An 18,841-nucleotide genomic window follows, 5' to 3' on the forward strand; every position below is an offset into this window, starting at 1 on the left:
TAGTCATTCCGGGTTTCTTCTCCTCTACTGGATTCCCCTGGTCCTTTTATATGCATTGAGGATTCACTTGGCATTCTGTAAATTGTGGGTAGGTTCCCACGAGTTTTGTGCTGAAGAGTATCCTTTCCACTTGACTAAGTACCTCAGATGACCTCGGTACATCTTGTGATTCAGGATGGCTTCGACTTCATACTCTTCTTCGTTATCAATGACATCAGGTGGTGGGTTCACGTAATTCGGACCATGTATGTCGTTTTCGCGATAAGGAGATAGAAGGGCGGCGTGGAATACGGAATGAACTCGCCAGGTCTTCGGGAGTTTGAGACGATAGTTGGCTGGTCCGATGACTTCGACAATTTCGAATGGCCCCTCACGCTTTGGTGCTATCTTGCACGAGGCGTAATTGACCTTTAGGTTCCTCGAGTCTAGCCAGACCTTCTGTCCTAATGCAAACTTCGGCGATCCTTGTCTGACTCGGTCCGCCATCTGTTGTCGGGCTAACTCGTGCATGGCTAGTGCTTCTAGTCTTATCTTCTGCAACATGTCAAGCCTGGATTCAACCGATGGAATGTTCGTGGTCGGGAATATGGAAGGGAGTCCACGTGGTTCGTATCCCATCATGATGCGGAATGGGCTCATCTTCCGTGCTGAGTGTTCCCTTGTGTTATGACAAAACTCGAGGTCTGGCAGGCGGTCGGCCCATGTTTCAGGGTTGTTTCCGCAATAGAGTCGAAGATAGATTTCCAGCTCCTGGTTGACTCGCTCTGTTTCTCCATCTGTCTGAGGGTGATAAGCTGTGCTCATTGATGATCTGATCTGGAGTAGTCGATTTAACTCTTGGAAGACCTTGGATGCATATTGAGGTCGTCTATCCGAGATGATTCGGTCGGGTAATCCAAATCGCGAGTATACTTTGTCATGAAAAATCTTGGCTGTTCCTTCGGCTGTGATCGTTTTGAGGCAGGGCGTAAGAATCACCCCCTTCGTAAGGTCATGGTCTACTATGACCATAATTGAATCAAAACCGTTGGAAACGGGGAGGTCGGTAATAAAATCGGTGGTGCAACAGGAAAATGGTAATGCGTGTGGGTCGGCGGGAATTGGTTCCAAAGGAATACGAGTTGGATGAGTATTCGGTTTCATTTTTTGACAGGCGGCACAGCCTTCAACATAATTGTAGACAAATGTATACATGCCGGGCCACCAGAATTCACGACGTAACAGTTCAAGAGTATTGAACTTTCCAGGGTGACCCATGGCAGGGGAGTCGTGATGTAGTCGAACGAGGTCACGACGAAGAGTTTCGGATGGTGGAACGTAGATCTTTCCCTTGTAGAGGATGACACCATCGCGGACTTCCCAGTCGGAAAGCGATGATTTCATGGGGAATGGCCCTTTGTGCGCAATCGCTTCGAGGGCTTCGTGAACAATGAGGTCTTTTGCTGCGTGATTCCTGATTTCATCGAATAGTGTTGGGGAAATGGATCGCATGAATAGTGCGTTGGGTAAAAGAATGCGATCTTCGTTGTCACTTTCACTGTCATCGAGTCCGTTACGACGAGATAGCGCATCAGATTGGATCATCTGAGTGCCAGGGACATGGATGAGGTGAAGATCAAATTGTGATAATTTGAGACTCCATCGTGCTTGTCGGCGGTTTAACTTCTGAGCTGTACAGAAGTACGTGAGGTTCTTGTGATCACTGCGAACTTCGACGGGATGGGGAGAGCCTTCAAGATAATGGTGCCATTCAGTGAGGGCTCGAATAATTCTGAGGAGTTCGCAGTCGTAGATTTCGTAGTTCCGTTCAGCTGGATTGAGCGTCTGTGAAATGTAGGCACAAGGATGGAGGTCTCCATTGATGTCGGCTTGGCGTAAAACTGCACCCATAGCAAACTTTGAAGCGTTGGATTCAACAATAAAGGGTTTTGCCTTGTCAGGCAGTAACAGTACTGGGGCGGTACTGAATCGTTGCTTCAATGTGTCGAAAGCTGTCTGACATTCTGTCGTCCATTCAAAAGGTGAAGATCCAGCGGCAGTGCACGTAAGATTCGTCAATGGTTTGGCAATATCCGAGAAGTTGGCAATAAACTTCCGATAGAAGTTTCCAAACCCTAGGAAAGAGCGAACACCTTTTACCGTGCTTGGTTCAGGCCATTCTGCAATTCCTTTAAGTTTGATAGGGTCCATGCCAATGTAATTTTCTCGAATGATCATGCCTAGGAATTCGACTTCTTTAACGTCAAAGAAACACTTTTCCGGTTTAAGGAATAAGTCGTTGTCTTTGAGTCGTTGGAGTACGCATCGGGTTCGAACGTGATGTTCTTCCAAATCATTTGAGAAGATGAGGATATCATCCATGTAAATGACTATCCATCCCTCATCGATCATGTCCTTGAAGAGTGCATTCATCATCATTTGGAAAGTCGCCGGGGAGTTGCAGAGTCCAAAGAACATGACCATAGGTTCGAAAAGTCCGCGATTTGTCTTAAATGCGCCCTTCCATTGGTCACCATCTTTGATTCTGACATTGTTATATCCGGAGCATAAATCCATTTTCGTAAAGATCGATGCGCCTTTGAATTGATCCATAAGGTCAGAGATGAGCGGAAGAGGGTAGGCGTTCTTCACCGTCCCTTCATTCAGGTATCGGTAATCCTGACAGGGATGTAGTGCTCTGTCTTTCTTTCCTACGAAGAAAAATGGTGAAGCCATGGGAGATTTCGATGGTCGGATGTATCCTTTTTGCAGATTTTCTTCCAGGAAGTCATCCATCACTCCTTGTTCTTTGAGCGATAATGGATAGACTTTACAGTCGCGTGGAATAAAATCGGGTTTCAAGTCAATGGCGTGGTCCCAAGGCCTGGTTTCTGGAAAGCGTTCAGCCGCTTTCTTTTCAAAGACGGACTTCAAATCATGGAGGTAGTTGGGGACCAACTCCTTGACGGTTTTGGGTTTGTCTACAGCTGATGCTTCCTTGTGTGCCTGTTGTGCCAATTCTTGTGATTTACCAGATGGTTTGTAAAAGACCGTATTCTGTGCATTACAGAATAATGGGGATTGAGTACTGTGTGTGATTCTTCCAATGGCGGGGCCTCTTCGTATGGTGAAGACTGCAGTTTCAGTCTCTTCATTCGTCAAAGGTGACTCCTTCCTGATGGGTTCAAATATTTCAATAACTGGTTCTTCTGCAATATAGGAGATAACTAAATCGTCGTCATCAAATTGATCCATAGAGGATTCTAATGGTGGGTCGTCTGGTTCGATATCATTCCGCACTGCGGGTAACTCGCCACGCTCAGTGTTATCGGCCATGATTTCTCTGATAGATTCCGAACGCCCAAACGAGGTAGGGGAAGTTCTGGTGTTGATTAACTCTGGGAGTTCATCTTCCTTGAAAATCGAAACTTCTTCATCTGGTGCATCTTCGACGGTGGGTTTTGGTGGCCATTTGGCGTCTTTACCAAACCAAAAGTCACCGGTTTCCCAGTTGATCATCAGATTGAGGTGTTTAAGCCACGGCATGCCGAGAAGTATGTTTTCTTTGCCAATGCCGGTCAAGAGGAAGCGAGTAAGTGTCTTCCTTCCTCCAATTTTCATCATCTTCCAGGTACAATGAGTAATGGTACCCATTTGATTTGGTGTGCCATCTGCATTCATGACTTTAATCGGTTTCGGTAATTCCCATTTGATGAAATCGTTTTCTTCCGCAAAATGAATGTTCATGAACGTTTCGGCTGCACCGGAATCGATCAAGGCTTCTGTTGTAACGTCTTCCTTTTCTCCCAACGAAATATTCACAGTGATTGAATTTCCGCTAGTGTTACAAATAATGAGGGGAGATACGGTAAGATGCGACGGTCCATGCATTACTAGTGGCCGTCGTCTCAAAAACCCAATTGGGTTCGTTCTTCATCAGTCATGTCGTTGAAGACGTTTCACACATAGGCGATCTGTTTCTCTCTGGTTTCTTCCTTCGACGTCTCCTTCTTCTGTGCGAGGTCTTCTCGCATCTTCTTGATCCATGTGATCGTGTCTGTGTCCAACCCAGGCTGTATCATTCTAGCATGGGTGAAACTTCCAGACTGGGGGTGGAATTGTCTGTCGTTGGCTATATGGCCCTTCTTTCCGCATAGGAAACATAATCCTTCTTTCATTCTCTTCTGTCGCTCGTCCGGGGATAAGCGCGAGATATTGACACAGTCAACATTCATCGCGTTTGGATCCTTTGCAGAAGCCGAGTAGTAGGGATGATGGACAGGTCGGCCTTTTCCTTGTGTTATCGTAGTGGCTCCTCGCTTGAAGATCTGAGCAGATCTCCATTGGTTGTCAAACCGCGAGGTGTATTCATACCACTTGTCAAGTGTCTTGGGCATGCTTTCCATCCCATATATCCTTTGTCGGAGTGGGTCGTTAAGCCCCCACTTGAAATACTCGATATTTCCGGCATCTTCTAGTTTCGCCTTGGATTCAAGCGATCGGAATTCGGCAATGTAGTCGTCCGCAGTACGAGTTCCTTGCTTGATGTTACGCAGCAAGGTACGAGCGGTTTCTTCAATATTTTCATCGCCAAATGCTTTGTTCACACTCACAATGAAGTCTCTCCAACTCCCATAAGAAAGGAAGTTGTCATTGGTGAGTTCCGTTTCTATGAAGCTCTGTGCCCATGATCCTGCTGTTCCTCCTTGCATGTGCGATAGCATGAATGCGATCTTCTGATTGTCCTCCTGGTAGACATGGCTATTTCCGGCCATGTAATTCTTGCATTGGTTTATAAATTCCCTAAGCTTCGAACGGTCTGAACCGTTGAAGATCTCGGGTTTTCTAAAACCAAGTTCCTTCTGGCTAACATGGTGACGTCCTTCATCCATGGTAACTGTAGCCATCGGTGGTATGTAATCGGGTACGATTGGTGCAAGAGTCGGTTGAGGTACGGGATCCTGGACAGGGAGGTTCCAAGGGGCGTCTGGTCTTTCTCCTGGATAAGAGATAGGTATGCCGCTTCTGCGATGTGTGATAGTACGAGCCCTCCAACGTTATGGGGTAGGCCTGCTTCGTAGTCACCACTTGGGTGATCAATGTGTTGATCTGGTCTGATGAGTAAAGGTTGTCGGTTTAAAACATGTACGTTCCTCTGTGCATCCCACTCTGCATGAGATGGGAGGAGATCGATGTATTGCTTGGGAAGAGCAGTCGGGTTGATAAAGTTCAAATCCAGCATGGATAAATTCTCCTGTGTGACCTACGTCTACACGTAGACTGCACACCGTCCTTAACTAAGTGGGTTCGTTCGTCGTCGGCTAACAAGCCCGTAGAGTGTCTTCTGCCTTCAAACTGATACACCTATTTGCTGATTGCTTGAGTGATTATCTCAGCCTCCTCGGCCTATTGGTCTCTCGGACAGACCCCTCTCCGAAGATGAGTGATCAGTCTATCCCTTCAGCTACCTCGATTACAGAGTAATTGCAAACGGTGCTTTAGCAATCGAATCGGGTGTATCATTCAGTCTTCAAGGTTCGGTCCGGTCGGTAGTTCGTTGTTAGACTTTAGGAAGTCACAGAGAGTAATAAGATCTCGACCTAATGTTACGCGACAGCGAAACACGAGCGTCAAGTCGAGTCGTCACGAGACAAGGTCTTAGTCTAAGACACAAGTCCGTTCAAGAGACACTTCTGGCGATGTCCTCGCACTGAAGGTCGATCAGAGTTCGTTCTTATGACTCGCAGTAGCTGTCTGCTACCAACGGTCGATCTCAGTCAAAGGCAAGTGAAAAGCTGGTTTAATGGTAACCAGGTCGAGATGGGGATCCAGCTCGACAAGGTCGTCTACTTATACAAAAGGTATCCGCAGTACTACGCAGTAATGCGAGATCGTTCATTGGCTAGATAAGGTGAAACGATATCTGGGCAAGGTAACAGCGAGGAAGTAATATGTATGAGAAAGCTGAGTAAGATCATGAGAGATAATCAGTACTAATGGGGATAACGAGTCATGTATCAGAACGAGGTAAAGATGAGGCGTACATGCACGTCTTGCATGCGCGATAAGAAGAAGGTCCGGAGTTGGATCTGGTGTAACCCTAGACTAGGGGTTCTGGACATCTGGGTAAAGAATCGGAGGTTGCACTCCGATGAGTCACGTGGTCTGGTAACGTAAAGGGAACAAGGAAAAGGAAAAGAAAAGATGCGCCACAAGTGAGGAGCGTTGTAACATAAACACATCTGTAACAGTTTTCAGCGTCATTTTTTGTAATGATTCTTATAAATACATTTGTAACAGTTTCTAGGGTCATTTTTTGTAGTGATTCTTATAAACACATTTGTAATAGCTTCTAGTGTCATTTTTTGTAGTGGTTCTTATAGGCACATTTGTAACACTTTCTAGGGTCATTTTTTGTAGTGGTTCTTATAGGCACATTGGTAACATTTTTTGTAGTGATTCTTACAAACATATTTATAACAGTTTCTAGTGTCATTTTTTGTAGTGATTTTTATAGGCATGTTGGTAACCTTTTGTGTAGTGATTCGTATAGGCATGTTGGTAACATTTTTCAGTGTCATTTTTTGAAGTAGGCTGTTATATAGGATACTACATCATCTAGTAAAGATAATTAGATATATCATCAGGCATGGTAAGGTTCTTAAAACTTATACTAATTACACTTTTATAATATTATATAGTCATTACACACATATACTAGCCAACCTTTTTAGCCCTCAATGTCCCATCACTTGTAAGAATGATTCTCTTTGTTTCTCAAGAATTGTAACTTCAAAGGCTTCTGACTTTCCGGATTTGGGCAAGTGTATTTTAAGGTTAGAAATCTCAAAAAAAAGACAGAAAAAAGCGGAAAAATTAGAGGCATGGTCCAGATAATCATGGGTACCTTTAGTAAGTCAGTTTCCAAATTAGGAAACTGACTAAGCAGGTCTTCTAGTGCTACTTAGGTCTCTTTTTCGGTTTTAATTCAATAATGATGGTTACAATGCATTAAACACAGTACAACACTGCATAAAATATAATTTTCATGTTCCCTGAGACAGAGCTGTTATCTATTATCTAATCTAAAGTGCTGCAGCCATGCATCTGTTGATGGTTATTTGTACAAGTCGCACCGGTTTTCAATACAACAGTTTTGAATGTTCATCTATACTCAACTTGTAGTTGGGCAAGAAGAGCCATTAGAATGTTTGTAGCTAAGTTCTATCTCTGAGATTTTCCCACAGTTTGGGGAAAAGTGCATCACGGTTCACCTCAGCCTCCAAAGGCCCACTGCTTATAAGAACGATTCTCTTCGTACCTCAGGAATCGTAACCTCGGAAGCGTGGACATGGTACTTGGGACGAGTTGGTAGTGGCCTCACTGAGGAAGAAGAATGCGAGGGCCGAGGACTCGGATGATGGTGACAAGCCTCCCACAAAGCGAAGACGAGCTCTGCCTCAGACCCTGGAGGTCAAGGACAAGGGAGAAACCAAGCTGAAGCCGGTGCATCTGGGGAAAGCAGCCGCCAAAGTGAAAAAGAGTGGCCAAGTTGGCGCAGGTCGCAAGACCTGCAGTGGCGGCACCAGACCTTGACAATATAACTCCAGTTCAAAGTAGACTCGTAGGCTTCCACATTGTTTCGCCTTCTATAATGTGACCCATAGATCTACATAGGTAAAGCCATGGAGATGGTGGCGATGGCGAGGGGAGTGGGCAAGAACTTCAGCAGGCATTCAGTTGACTTGGAGTGGCGGTAGTGAATCGAGTGCATGGAGATTCCATGCTAGGTTAAAAAGCATGTATATCAATACTCTAATGACTACACATTGTGGCTATCTGGGCGAAAGGCAGTAAAGACCATGGCAGAGTCGACCTTCTCTTGGAATGCATCCAAAGACTTCGCCACCAGCGAGGTTTCCTCTCTCGCCATCACCACCTCCTTCCCCACCTTCTTCACTTCATCCAAAGTGGACGTCGCCACCGCCATCGAATCCTCTTTGGCGAGCACCAATTCCATCTCCAGCTTGCTCGCTTGAGCGATCGCCTCTGCCGCCGAAGACCTGAGCTCCTTCTCCATGCTGTCGAATGACGGAGGTCGGCCAATTCACCCTGCAGCTTCTCGACGTCCGCCTGGCTCACTGTCTGGTTCGCGCCTTGCTCCAACCTGTTGACCTTCTCCTTGAGCTCTGGCAGGCAATGTCGCTTGGTGATGAGGTCCGCCACTGCCAACTTCACGCTCTCCTGTAGCTCGATGGTGACTGGCCTGCAAAACTCCTCCATGGCCAACTTGACCTCTTCGCAAATGCTCTGGGCATTTTCTTGAAGCGTGGATGGTGGGTTGATTTGCTGGAGCACCGCTGTGATCTCCACCTTGACGGTGTTGAGGTCCGCCATCCTCTCCTGGAATTGGACTTCCATCCCGTCCTTGTGTGCCAGGAACTCCTGTCGCAACTCGGCACAATTTGCGCAGTCATCGTTGGATGACTGTGAGGTTTCTTCCCCACTGGGGGTGTCGCCTTCGTTCAACGGAGCGAGACTTCCTGTAGACACTCGCTGGACATTACGCAAGTGGGGTGCTGTATCCCAGGTCAGCGCTGCATGGATTCGACTCTGTGGCGGGTGCACTCACCCTTGCTGGTTGGAGGCACTGCTCTGAGGTGATTCGCCTTCGCATTCCTTTTCGCCTCCGCCTCCTTCTTTGCTGCCTTACGGTCCAGTGTGGTGCCCTTCTTTGCTGGCCTTCGCCCTTCATCGACGTGTCCCGCCTTCGCCAATGCGGAGGACTTCGCTCCCTTCGACACCTTGGATATCTCCAGGGAGGGCGTCACCTCCTGTGCCACCTCGGCAGCTCCTGCGCTCGTCTCGTGGGGCATCAGCAGTGAATGCCGCCAATCGTCATGTGGCCGCTCCAAGGACACGCGCTGTTTCATGGTTACATCGACTCCAGCTGCGACAAGATGTCCTGCTTACCTCATCCTCCACCACCTCTGCCTGATACTCTGGCGCATCCTCTGGTTCATTGGCGACTGGTGTCAGCATGCGCTTGCTGCTGCTAGCTTGCAGCGGAGCAGCTGGCCCTGTTTGGAAGGCCATAGCCTGCACCGCCTCCATTGCCAGCCTGGCGACTTCCTTTATGTCATCGCCTTCCGCCAGAGGCATCTTGGCTGCTGCCTTCGGAGCACTCGCCTTCGCCTTCCTGGTGATCACGGGCACCATTGGGCCCGAGCGACCTCCCATCGCCACCCTTGTCATCTGCCCGCCCTCCTTCGCAACAGACTTGGCAGGCGGGACCTCATCCGCCTCACGTACTGAGGTCCTGGTGACCTCGCCACCATCTTGTGCACCTGAGTTTTGGCTCCTCACCGGCTTTGGCTTGGGTCCTGACTTCTTACCTTCGCCAGGTTTGGTGACCGCACCAGACTTGGCAGGCGCGCCAGACTTGGAGACCTCACCAGAGTTGGCGACCTCACCAGAGTTTGAGGGAGCCACGGCTCCAGTGGCAGTGGCGGACTTGGTGGCGCGCTTGGACTTCGACAATTTCTCCACCGAGGCCTCACCTTCAGCATTGGCTTCATCAGGTGTGACGGTCACCTTCTGCTTCGTCGCCTCGACCTCCTCGCCACCCTTGACCTTGGAGCTGGATGCCACAGCATTGCGCGTCTTGGTCTTCTTCAGCGGCTTGCGCTTCGACGCTCCCATGACCAGTGGTTCTGCACCATCAGGCTCATCGGAGTCGACGTGGATGTCGTATGGAGGTGGCGACGTCGGCAGCGGCTTGCGCTCTAACACCAGGGCTGCGCACATCTCTTGGAACTCACGCTGTGCGGTGTGTGAGTTTCCTCGCAGGGGCACGCCATCCCTGTTCCTCAGTGCAATGCTGCAACTGATGCCTCATGCTGCACATTCGAGGCACCGACCGAAGTTGGCGGTGTTGAGCTTGCATGGCCACTCTTTCTCCTTGCAGCTGGTGCAAGGGACGAGCTGCAGGAACATTAGCACAGGTCAATTTCTCACAAGATTGTTACTCACCGAATCCATTGCATGTGCCCACATAAAGTCAGTCACACGGGTGGACGTCTTTTTCCACATGTCCTTCTGTGACGCCGTCGCCTTCGCCTTCGTGCGACATGAGGTGATGTCGTCATCCTCGTTGTCTGTTTGACAGGTTTGGCAGGGGCGTTCATCTTTGCAACACCGGCATTAGAGTCCCCTGCTTGGCGGGTAGATTGGAAGGCGGCGCCGGAGTCTCATCTTCGCTTTCGATGAACTCCTTGCTCTTGTATTCCTTCGTCACGCGCTTCTTCTTTGGCGGCTTGATGGTCAGTACTTCCTCTTCATCGCTCGACTCCTTCGCCTTCCTCTTCCCGCTCTTCGTGCTCACCTTTGAGCCCTTAACCTCGGTCTGCACCATCCTGTTCTGGGCACGCTACACTCGAGCAGAGGTAGTCGGGGCCTCGCCTTTCTCCTTTGCGACCTTGATCAGCTTTATCCGCTTCACCTTTAGAGCCGCCTCCTCATTCTCACTCTCCTCACTCAACTCCGTGATGACCGCCTTGCGCTTTCGGAGTGGTGGGGCAGCTGGCGAGATCAATATTGGTCTGGCCATTGGTGGAGGGGGCGACACCGCATCGACCTCGATGGGTTCAGGCTGGCCTGCACCCAGCACGTCTTCCGCCATCTCATCGTTGTCATCTTTGGTGGCATCGTTGTCCTCATCACCATCATCATTGTCGGTATCATCGTCATCATCATCCTCCGGCTCCTCTCCCTCTCCCTCTCCCTCTCCCTCTTCCTCTCCCTCTCCCTCTCCCTCTCCCTCTCCCTCTCCCTCTCCCTCTCCCTCTCCCTCTCCCTCTCCCTCTCCCTCTCCCTCTCCCTCTCCCTCTCCCTCTCCCTCTCCCTCTCCCTCTCCCTCTCCCTCTCCCTCTCCCTCTCCCTCTCCCTCTCCCTCTCCCTCTCCCTCTCCCTCTCCCTCTCCCTCTCCCTCTCCCTCTCCCTCTCCCTCTCCCTCTCCCTCTCCCTCTCCCTCTCCCTCTCCCTCTCCCTCTCCCTCTCCCTCTCCCTCTCCCTCTCCCTCTCCCTCTCCCTCTCCCTCTCCCTCTCCCTCTCCCTCTCCCTCTCCCTCTCCCTCTCCCTCTCCCTCTCCCTCTCCCTCTCCCTCTCCCTCTCCCCTCTCCCTCTCCCTCCCTCCCTCTCCCTCTCCCTCTCCCTCTCCCTCTCCCTCTCCCTCTCCCTCTCCCTCTCCCCTTCCTCGCTCATCGCATGCACCACCTTACCCTGTGCCTTCTCCTTGCTCTTTCCCTTTTCCTTGTCCTCCACTGCCTCCACGTGGACCATACGCTCACCCACCATGCCTGTCCCGGCATCCTTGTCAGCTCTCTCCTTGCCTTTGCCCTTGGTGACGAGGTCCCCGGTCCCCAGGTCCTCCGCACCACGTCCCTGGGTGTCGTCATCGGCTGGCACATTGCCCGAGCCAGCCGCTGGCATACTCTTCATCGGTGGCAGCTTGCAATATGGATCTGGTGCAGTCAGTTTGTCACTCGACACCTCACAACGCTTGTTACTCACCTTCAGTCCACCACTGCCTTCCCAGGTCCTCACACTCCCCATACTCGCGCACAGCCAGAGGGTACCTCTTGTATATCCTCTCGTCATTGTTTGATATGTGGTCCAGCCACACCAGAGCCTTCTGCTGGTATGCCCAGGTGAATTCCAGCAACGCGCTGATGACGATCCCAGGCATCCTCAACGACTTCAAGGGCTCCGGGAAAGTCTTTTCAAGCCAACTCTGTGTGGCATATTCGGTGAGTGCATGCCAGACCTTCGACCGATGACTTACCACTTCGAGGTAAATCCTCGTCTCCCAGTCCGGATAGCAAGGATCGTCCTGGCGAGGTGCCGCTGCAACAATGGCCATCAGTCGCGCGGCCTGCAGAACATAGTTGGGGTCGATATCCAGAGGCATGGTGAGCTTGGCAGAAGAAAGCGTGAGGGTGTTTCAAAAGCAGAGGTTGCAGTACAGCGGAGGCAGAGCAGACAACACTATGAGCTGGCAGACGTGATCTGCACCAAGTTCAACTTCACACGCCACGCGACCACGTGCTTTGCACGTGATTGCTGAACTTGTGCGATTTCTCAAGTCTCTCAAGGTCAGTGTGACCTGCTGCAAGTTCTCATGGCTCCCAACAGTAAGTTCTATTGCTCTCCTTGTGGAATCTGACTCCTTTGTGACGTTATCTGACCTTTCTATGTCATATCAATCCTTTTTCTATAACTGATCTCCCGCGATCCAGGACTGATCGAAGACTTGTCTGCTCGCCACAATCTACCTGCCATGGCCAGTGACGCGGAACCTCCTGACACGCTGGACATTACGATGGGCAAGTTGGATGAGGAGGATAGTATCGTTGAGCCCCGTCGTCCACTCATTTCGGATCTCCTTGACTCTCCTGGATCTGCCCAGATCTCCTTGCCTCTTCACTCTGCTTCTCAGACACCCTTCGTGCCCCGCCACACTACCCCATCCGTGGCGGCTCCATTTGCGCCATCCAACTCGCCATATGAGCATCTCCACCGCCACGCCTCACCAAAGGTACAGGTGTCATCTGGATCTGTGGCGCCTGTGGAGGGAAGTTGCGGCACTTCGCCAATCCATAGGCGTGCACTCATCTCAGATTCCACCCCCACTGCACCCGGTGGAATGTTCAACTTCGACACTCCTGGCATCTCGCCAATCCCTCGACGTGCCCTGTTGGAAGCTACTCCCCTTCCTCCACCAGCTCACACCACTTCAGGGTACCTCCTATCCCTGGCTCTTAGCCTCAATATAATCTACTGTTTGTTGTGGCTAAGAGCCCCTCAGGGGTGGTCTGACCATGGGATTTGTGGATGGCCCACTGGCCTTGTGGAATATTCCACAGTTGAGGAGGTCCTGATATGGAAGCTACTTATTAGTACTATCTGAAGTGACTCATGGGCTTTAGATCTTCCCTGTTACATAGGTTCTCCCATGGACCTCCCTTGTATTATTACTAGTCAAAGGGTGCCAGGGGGTATTTTGGACCTCCTGTAGTCTGGTATTTTTCACTTTCTGGCTTATAGCTTATTATATGATAGATACTTTGCTCCTTGATTTCTTCTTACTATGCATGCTAAACCTATATTTCTAAGGCTGTAAATGTATATTGAGCATTTCACAAATGTAAACTGGCATTTGATTATGATATATAAGTGTCTTTCTAAGTATGTTGAGACATCTTGCTAGAGTATATCTTTCAAGTATGTAGAGTTACAGTTCTTCTAAATGTCATTCCAGACCTTCTTGAACAACTGACTTGTCAATGCAGGAATAAATTATATATTTTGTACTATATCATATAATAGAAGCTGCTATCATAGACTACCAGATCTTCTGCCTGATAGAGAATGAACTTTTCAAGATCTCTACTAGTGTGATGGACCTCCTGTCTGACAGAGAATGGACTTTTCAAGATCTTTCTTTAGTATGATGGACCTCCCATCGCATACAGAATGGGCCTCCCAAGATTCTGATTTTACTTAATGTATCTCCCATTTTACAGAAAATGGACCTCCTAAGGCCTCTATTTTCAACTGTGGACCTCCTGTACCATATAAAATGGACCTTCCAAGGTTCTAATTTTGTGCAATGAACCTCCCAAAATACTACTTCAGGATGTCTAAGGTCTCTAGCAGTCATATTATATTTTTAAATTCGCCTATCCTACAGAGAATGGACCTCCTAAAACCTCTATTTTAAACTGTGGACCTCCTGTATCATATAAAATGGACCTCCTAAGATCCTAATTTTGTACAATGGACGTCCCAAAATATACTTCAGGATGTTTAAGGTCTCTAGCAATCACCCTAAATTTCTAAATTCACCCATATTTTTAGAAATACTATATTGCTGTTACTAGTATGTACAGCAAGTTTATTAGGTTATACATTAACTGAAACAGGCCAAATAATAGTGCTTGTTATCGCATCTTAAAAGATATTTGACACTTTCTGCTATAATGCCTAAGCTAACCTCATATAACATTTATTATATAGCATCTGATGTGAACATTCTATAACTTTCATTAACTGAGTTAAGAGACAATGTAACCCAGTGTGTCTATATACTAGTAGAAAAGATAAGATTCTGCCTATAAGAATGTAGTAAAGAGAGAAGCAAGGTATTTAGTCCAACAGTCTGAAAAAGTTGTACTTACAGCAGATGCATTCACTGCACAACATTCTCTTCCAAAGAGGATAATAGGACAGATCTATAGTTCTCCCAATATTCGAATCTAACAGGATGTTCCATTAATATACAGGGATGTCCCATTAATATACAGAAATGTCTCATTATTGCATCATGTAAAGAAATGTTCTTTGGTACAGATAGTTGTATAGACTGTTGGACTAAATGCCTTGCTTCTCTCTTTACTAGAGACCTTAAACATCCTGAAGTATATTTTGGGAGGTCCATTGCACAAAATTAGGATCTTAGGAGGTCCATTTTATATGATACAGGAGGTCCACAGTTTAAAATAGAGGTTTTAGGAGGTCCATTCTCTGTAGGATAGGCGAATTTAAAAATATAATATGACTGCTAGAGACCTTAGACATCCTGAAGTAGTATTTTGGGAGGTTCATTGCACAAAATTAGAACCTTGGAAGGTCCATTTTATATGGTACAGGAGGTCCACAGTTGAAAATAGAGGCCTTAGGAGGTCCATTTTCTGTAAAATGGGAGATACATTAAGTAAAATCAGAATCTTGGGAGGCCCATTCTGTATGCGATGGGAGGTCCATCATACTAAAGAAAGATCTTGAAAAGTCCATTCTCTGTCAGACAGGAGGTCCATCACACTAGTAGAGATCTTGAAAAGTTCATTCTCTATCAGGCAGAAGATCTGGTAGTCTATGATAGCAGCTTCTATTATATGATATAGTACAAAATATATAATTTATTCCTGCATTGACAAGTCAGTTGTTCAAGAAGGTCTGGAATGACATTTAGAAGAACTGTAACTCTACATACTTGAAAGATATACTCTAGCAAGATGTCTCAACATACTTAGAAAGACACTTATATATCATAATCAAATGCCAGTTTACATTTGTGAAATGCTCAATATACATTTACAGCCTTAGAAATATAGGTTTAGCATGCATAGTAAGAAGAAATCAAGGAGCAAAGTATCTATCATATAATAAGCTATAAGCCAGAAAGTGAAAAATACCAGACTACAGGAGGTCCAAAATACCCCCTGGCACCCTTTGACTAGTAATAATACAAGGGAGGTCCATGGGAGAACCTATATAACAGGGAAGATCTAAAGCCCATGAGTCACTTCAGATAGTACTAATAAGTAGCTTCCATATCAGGACCTCCTCAACTGTGGAATATTCCACAAGGCCAGTGGGCCATCCACAAATCTCATGGTCAGACCACCCCCTGAGGGGCTCTTAGCCACAACAAACAGTAGATTATATTGAGGCTAAGAGCCAGGGATAGGAGGTACCCTGAAGTGGCTCACACTTTCGACTTTCGCACTCCTGATACCTCACCACTCCCTCGATGATCGCTCGTCGCTGAGCCCCTTGACGCTACGCCACGTATGTCCATCCACTTCGATAGTGAAGCAAGTACGCCGATGGCGAGGTGCATGCTGGTGGATGAGACACTTGACGTGGAACCAGTGCCGAAACTGTTGGACTTTGACAATAGTCCTCCCGCCATGCCAGGACGACAGCGAGCTCTGGTGATAGACAGCCCTGGCGCGACGCCTGTGCATAGCCAGGTCCGGTGGCTAAATAGTCCCAGTGCTTTGCCTCCAAAGAGGCGGCCTTTGTTGGACGATGTTTTAAGTTCACCGCCTCTGCCATCGGCGCCCTCTCACTCTCCAGCTCGCACTTTCAATGACAGCAATTTCCGCCATGATGCACCTGTCATTCACTATATGAAAGGCAGCATCGAGCCAGTCACTGTTACTTCCAGGATGCCAAGTCTGGCAGCACTTCTAGATGAGCTGCCGATCCATCATCCCACCCATTGGGAACAGGTTCCAGGCTTATTCCCAGATACCACACAGCTGCTGCCAATGGCAGTCCCTGGAGAGACGAATGCCGCTTCTGGCTCACAAGTGGCCTGCCTCAGTAGATCATTTGCGCAGATCGCAGCAGAGGCAGACAGTTCCAGTGAGTACATCCCTGGCAACATTCAGTCTGATGTTGACCTTATTCATAGTGGACGATGATGAAGGTGATAGCTTTGCGGTTAGTCGTCGTCGCACCATGTTGCGGGAGCGCATTGTACGTCTTCAGCGTGAGCTTAACCTCACTGAGGATATGCATGTTGCGAACCTCAATGCCAGCTCGACCGTGCTCCAAATGGGGTACATTCTGAGGGACATTCATGGCGAGGCGTATCGCAGCAACTGAACTAGTTTCTTCGAGTGTTCTGGTGTTAGCAATATATGACTGCTATGTAACAGCTCGTATACCAGTACAAAATGGATACATTCACTTCTGCATCACTAAGCTCTAAAGCCCATCACTCCTCCAGTGTACTCTTGAGATGGGCGGACTGCGCTTGCCATCACCAAGACATGTTGTTGCCAGCAATTGGCCCATCGCCAAAGGACCTGAGTGAGAGCTTCACTGCATGGGAATATCGCTCCGCCAGCAAAGGGCCCACCACCAAGGGTCAGAGGGTTGGCCATCGCCAAGCCGTGTTTTCGCCACAAATTGGCCCTCCGCCATGAGTGCTGGTAAGTGATGGGCCCACCGCCAAAGGTCAGAGGGTTGGCAATCACCAGAGCACGTCATCACCACCAATGCACCTGAAAACTGCAGGGCTGTATGTGACAATGGGCCCATTGGTGGCGATGACATATCCTGGTGATCGTCAACCCACTGGCTTTTGGCGGTGGGCCGATTGCTGGCGGAAACATGTCCTGGCGATGATCTATCCCATGGGTGCTTGCAGTAAGGCCCTCACTGAGGGTGCTTTGGCGATGGGCCGATTGCTGGTGATAACATGCTTCGGCATTGGCCAACCCTCTGACCTTTGGCGGTGGGCCCATCGGTCATCTTACACTCTTGGCGATGGGCCCACTGCTCATTTCATCATACTCTGGCAGTGGGCCCATTGCTCAGAGAAACATGCTCTGGCGTTGGCCAACACTTCACCTTACACTCGTGGCGATGGGCCCACTGCTCATTGATCACACTTTGGCGGTGGACCCATTGATGGCGGTAACATGCTCTGGCGTCGGCCCACCCTCTTACCTGTGGCGATGGGCCCATTGCTTAATGGTTACAACACTGTAATATGCCCTACTAGTGGGCCGAGCACTGGGAGAAGAACACTAGGGGTGGGCCCACTGCTAGTATCCCACACATGAAAAATATGGGCCCACTGCTGGTAAAGGTCAACATGGTGACAATGGGCCGATGTCCGCTGGCTGTCCAGTTCATGACAATGTCAGGGTAAATGGGAGTTCAGTTCAGGTAACATGACTGAAAGGTGTGCCATGCATCCACCCTCGCCCACGAAGACATCCTAGCTAGCCAGGTCCTCGTTGATGGAGCCCCAGCCAAGAATGCCTCCGGAGCTATGCTCACAGAAGAGGAGCTCCTAACGAAAGCAGAAATGGCATACAGCTTGATGGGTATCAAGGCATCAGACGCTTCCCCCTCCTTCGCTTTCTGCTCGTGCAAGAAACTCCGAAATGGTGGGGTAGTATATAACATGAACAGCCCGACGTCGGCCAAGTGGCTACGTTCTACCGACGTCATGAAGACCTTTCTTGACCACTTCGGTGGTGGTAACTGCCAACTGAAGACACGTATGTATGCCGTTATTGCTGAATTTGTCCCGATAGCCTGTCGCCCCGATGAACCCCACTACCTTCAAATTATTGAATCACGCAACAACTATGACCCAGGTGACATCAAAAGTGCGCAATGGATTAAGCCTCCGGAACGCCGATCTGAAGGCCAACGTAAAGCCTACCTCATTATCCGTTTCACTAACCCAAAATCAGCAAACTCTGCACTCAGAAAGGGCCTGATTATCGCAGAAACTGACATTTCAGCACAGAAACTCATTCCAGAGCCCCGCAGATGCCTCAAATGTCAAAAGATAGGAGTCCCAGACTTTAGTGCAGACTGCAAATCCATCCATGACACGTGCGGTAAGTGTGCCTCTGTCGGGCACAGAACAGCTGACTGCCAGGAACTTGACCCAACCAACTACGACTATGCTAACTGCCAAGCCACGCATCGCCCAGACTGGAAGGGGCATGCCACTTGGGACCGTTTATGTCCCATCTTCCTAAAAGAGTGGAAGAAGATGATGGACCACCTCCCAGAGAGCAAGTACCGTTTCTTCCCAACTGCTGACCCCACTTCATGGGAACAGATACACGAGGTTACGCCAGCTCATCCAATGGCCCACACAACTGCATTCCCAGCTCATACAATGACTAGCACCCAACCTTTGCAGTCCCGAGCTAAGCAGAAGTATCCACAAAGCTGGGCAGACGATGAGCCCCCAGTTACCTTTCACTTTCAGAATGGCAACAAACGACCCTCGCAAGCTCAGCGGAAGCAAGCATACCAAGCATCCCAGGGTCGTCACGATACTAACCAAACACTAATCTATGACCATCTCAACCAAGCTGGCTCCTCCGAAGCAGCACATGACGGCCGCTCCCAACAATCTCTAGACTATGCCTGAGTCCCATACTAACCCATCTAACTTACATATTTGCCAACTGAATCTTAATAAGTCTTAAGATGTGCAATCCGTGTTTTTAAACACGGTATCAGTCCGCAACTTTGA

At 48.7% G+C, this 18,841-nt stretch overlaps 6 protein-coding genes across 6 annotated transcripts; 3 read left to right on the top strand and 3 right to left on the bottom strand.

Annotated features, from left to right (window-relative positions):
- Window positions 1–63: 63 nt before the first annotated feature.
- On the bottom strand, window positions 64–9,786 carry SCP_0603080 (hypothetical protein; the record flags this gene model as incomplete). Its single annotated transcript, XM_027759442.1, has 6 exons — window positions 64–3,817; window positions 3,943–4,940; window positions 7,841–8,028; window positions 8,091–8,558; window positions 8,612–8,903; window positions 8,953–9,786. The coding sequence occupies 6 exons, from the start codon at window positions 9,784–9,786 to the stop codon at window positions 64–66; spliced, it is 6,534 nt and encodes a 2,177-aa protein (XP_027615243.1).
- A 376-nt stretch (window positions 9,787–10,162) lies between these two features.
- Window positions 10,163–10,393, bottom strand: SCP_0603090 (hypothetical protein; the record flags this gene model as incomplete). The annotated part of the gene is made up of 1 exon (XM_027759443.1): window positions 10,163–10,393. One exon carries the CDS (start codon window positions 10,391–10,393, stop codon window positions 10,163–10,165), a length of 231 nt encoding a protein of 76 aa, XP_027615244.1.
- Window positions 10,394–10,408: 15 nt separating this feature from the next.
- Window positions 10,409–11,947, bottom strand: SCP_0603100 (hypothetical protein; the record flags this gene model as incomplete). Its single annotated transcript, XM_027759444.1, has 4 exons — window positions 10,409–10,660; window positions 10,702–11,501; window positions 11,551–11,770; window positions 11,822–11,947. 4 exons carry the CDS (start codon window positions 11,945–11,947, stop codon window positions 10,409–10,411), a joined length of 1,398 nt encoding a protein of 465 aa, XP_027615245.1.
- A 210-nt stretch (window positions 11,948–12,157) lies between these two features.
- SCP_0603110 (hypothetical protein) lies at window positions 12,158–12,801 on the top strand (the record flags this gene model as incomplete). Its single annotated transcript, XM_027759445.1, has 3 exons — window positions 12,158–12,170; window positions 12,276–12,732; window positions 12,777–12,801. 3 exons carry the CDS (start codon window positions 12,158–12,160, stop codon window positions 12,799–12,801), a joined length of 495 nt encoding a protein of 164 aa, XP_027615246.1.
- A 2,810-nt stretch (window positions 12,802–15,611) lies between these two features.
- On the top strand, window positions 15,612–16,434 carry SCP_0603120 (hypothetical protein; the record flags this gene model as incomplete). Its single annotated transcript, XM_027759446.1, has 3 exons — window positions 15,612–16,191; window positions 16,241–16,269; window positions 16,318–16,434. 3 exons carry the CDS (start codon window positions 15,612–15,614, stop codon window positions 16,432–16,434), a joined length of 726 nt encoding a protein of 241 aa, XP_027615247.1.
- A 1,177-nt stretch (window positions 16,435–17,611) lies between these two features.
- SCP_0603130 (hypothetical protein) lies at window positions 17,612–18,736 on the top strand (the record flags this gene model as incomplete). Its single annotated transcript, XM_027759447.1, has 1 exon — window positions 17,612–18,736. One exon carries the CDS (start codon window positions 17,612–17,614, stop codon window positions 18,734–18,736), a length of 1,125 nt encoding a protein of 374 aa, XP_027615248.1.
- Window positions 18,737–18,841: the final 105 nt, after the last annotated feature.

The sequence above is a fragment of the Sparassis crispa genome (genome assembly GCF_003851025.1).
Source record: "Sparassis crispa DNA, contig_000005F, whole genome shotgun sequence".
Taxonomy (NCBI): Eukaryota; Fungi; Basidiomycota; class Agaricomycetes; order Polyporales; family Sparassidaceae; genus Sparassis; species Sparassis crispa.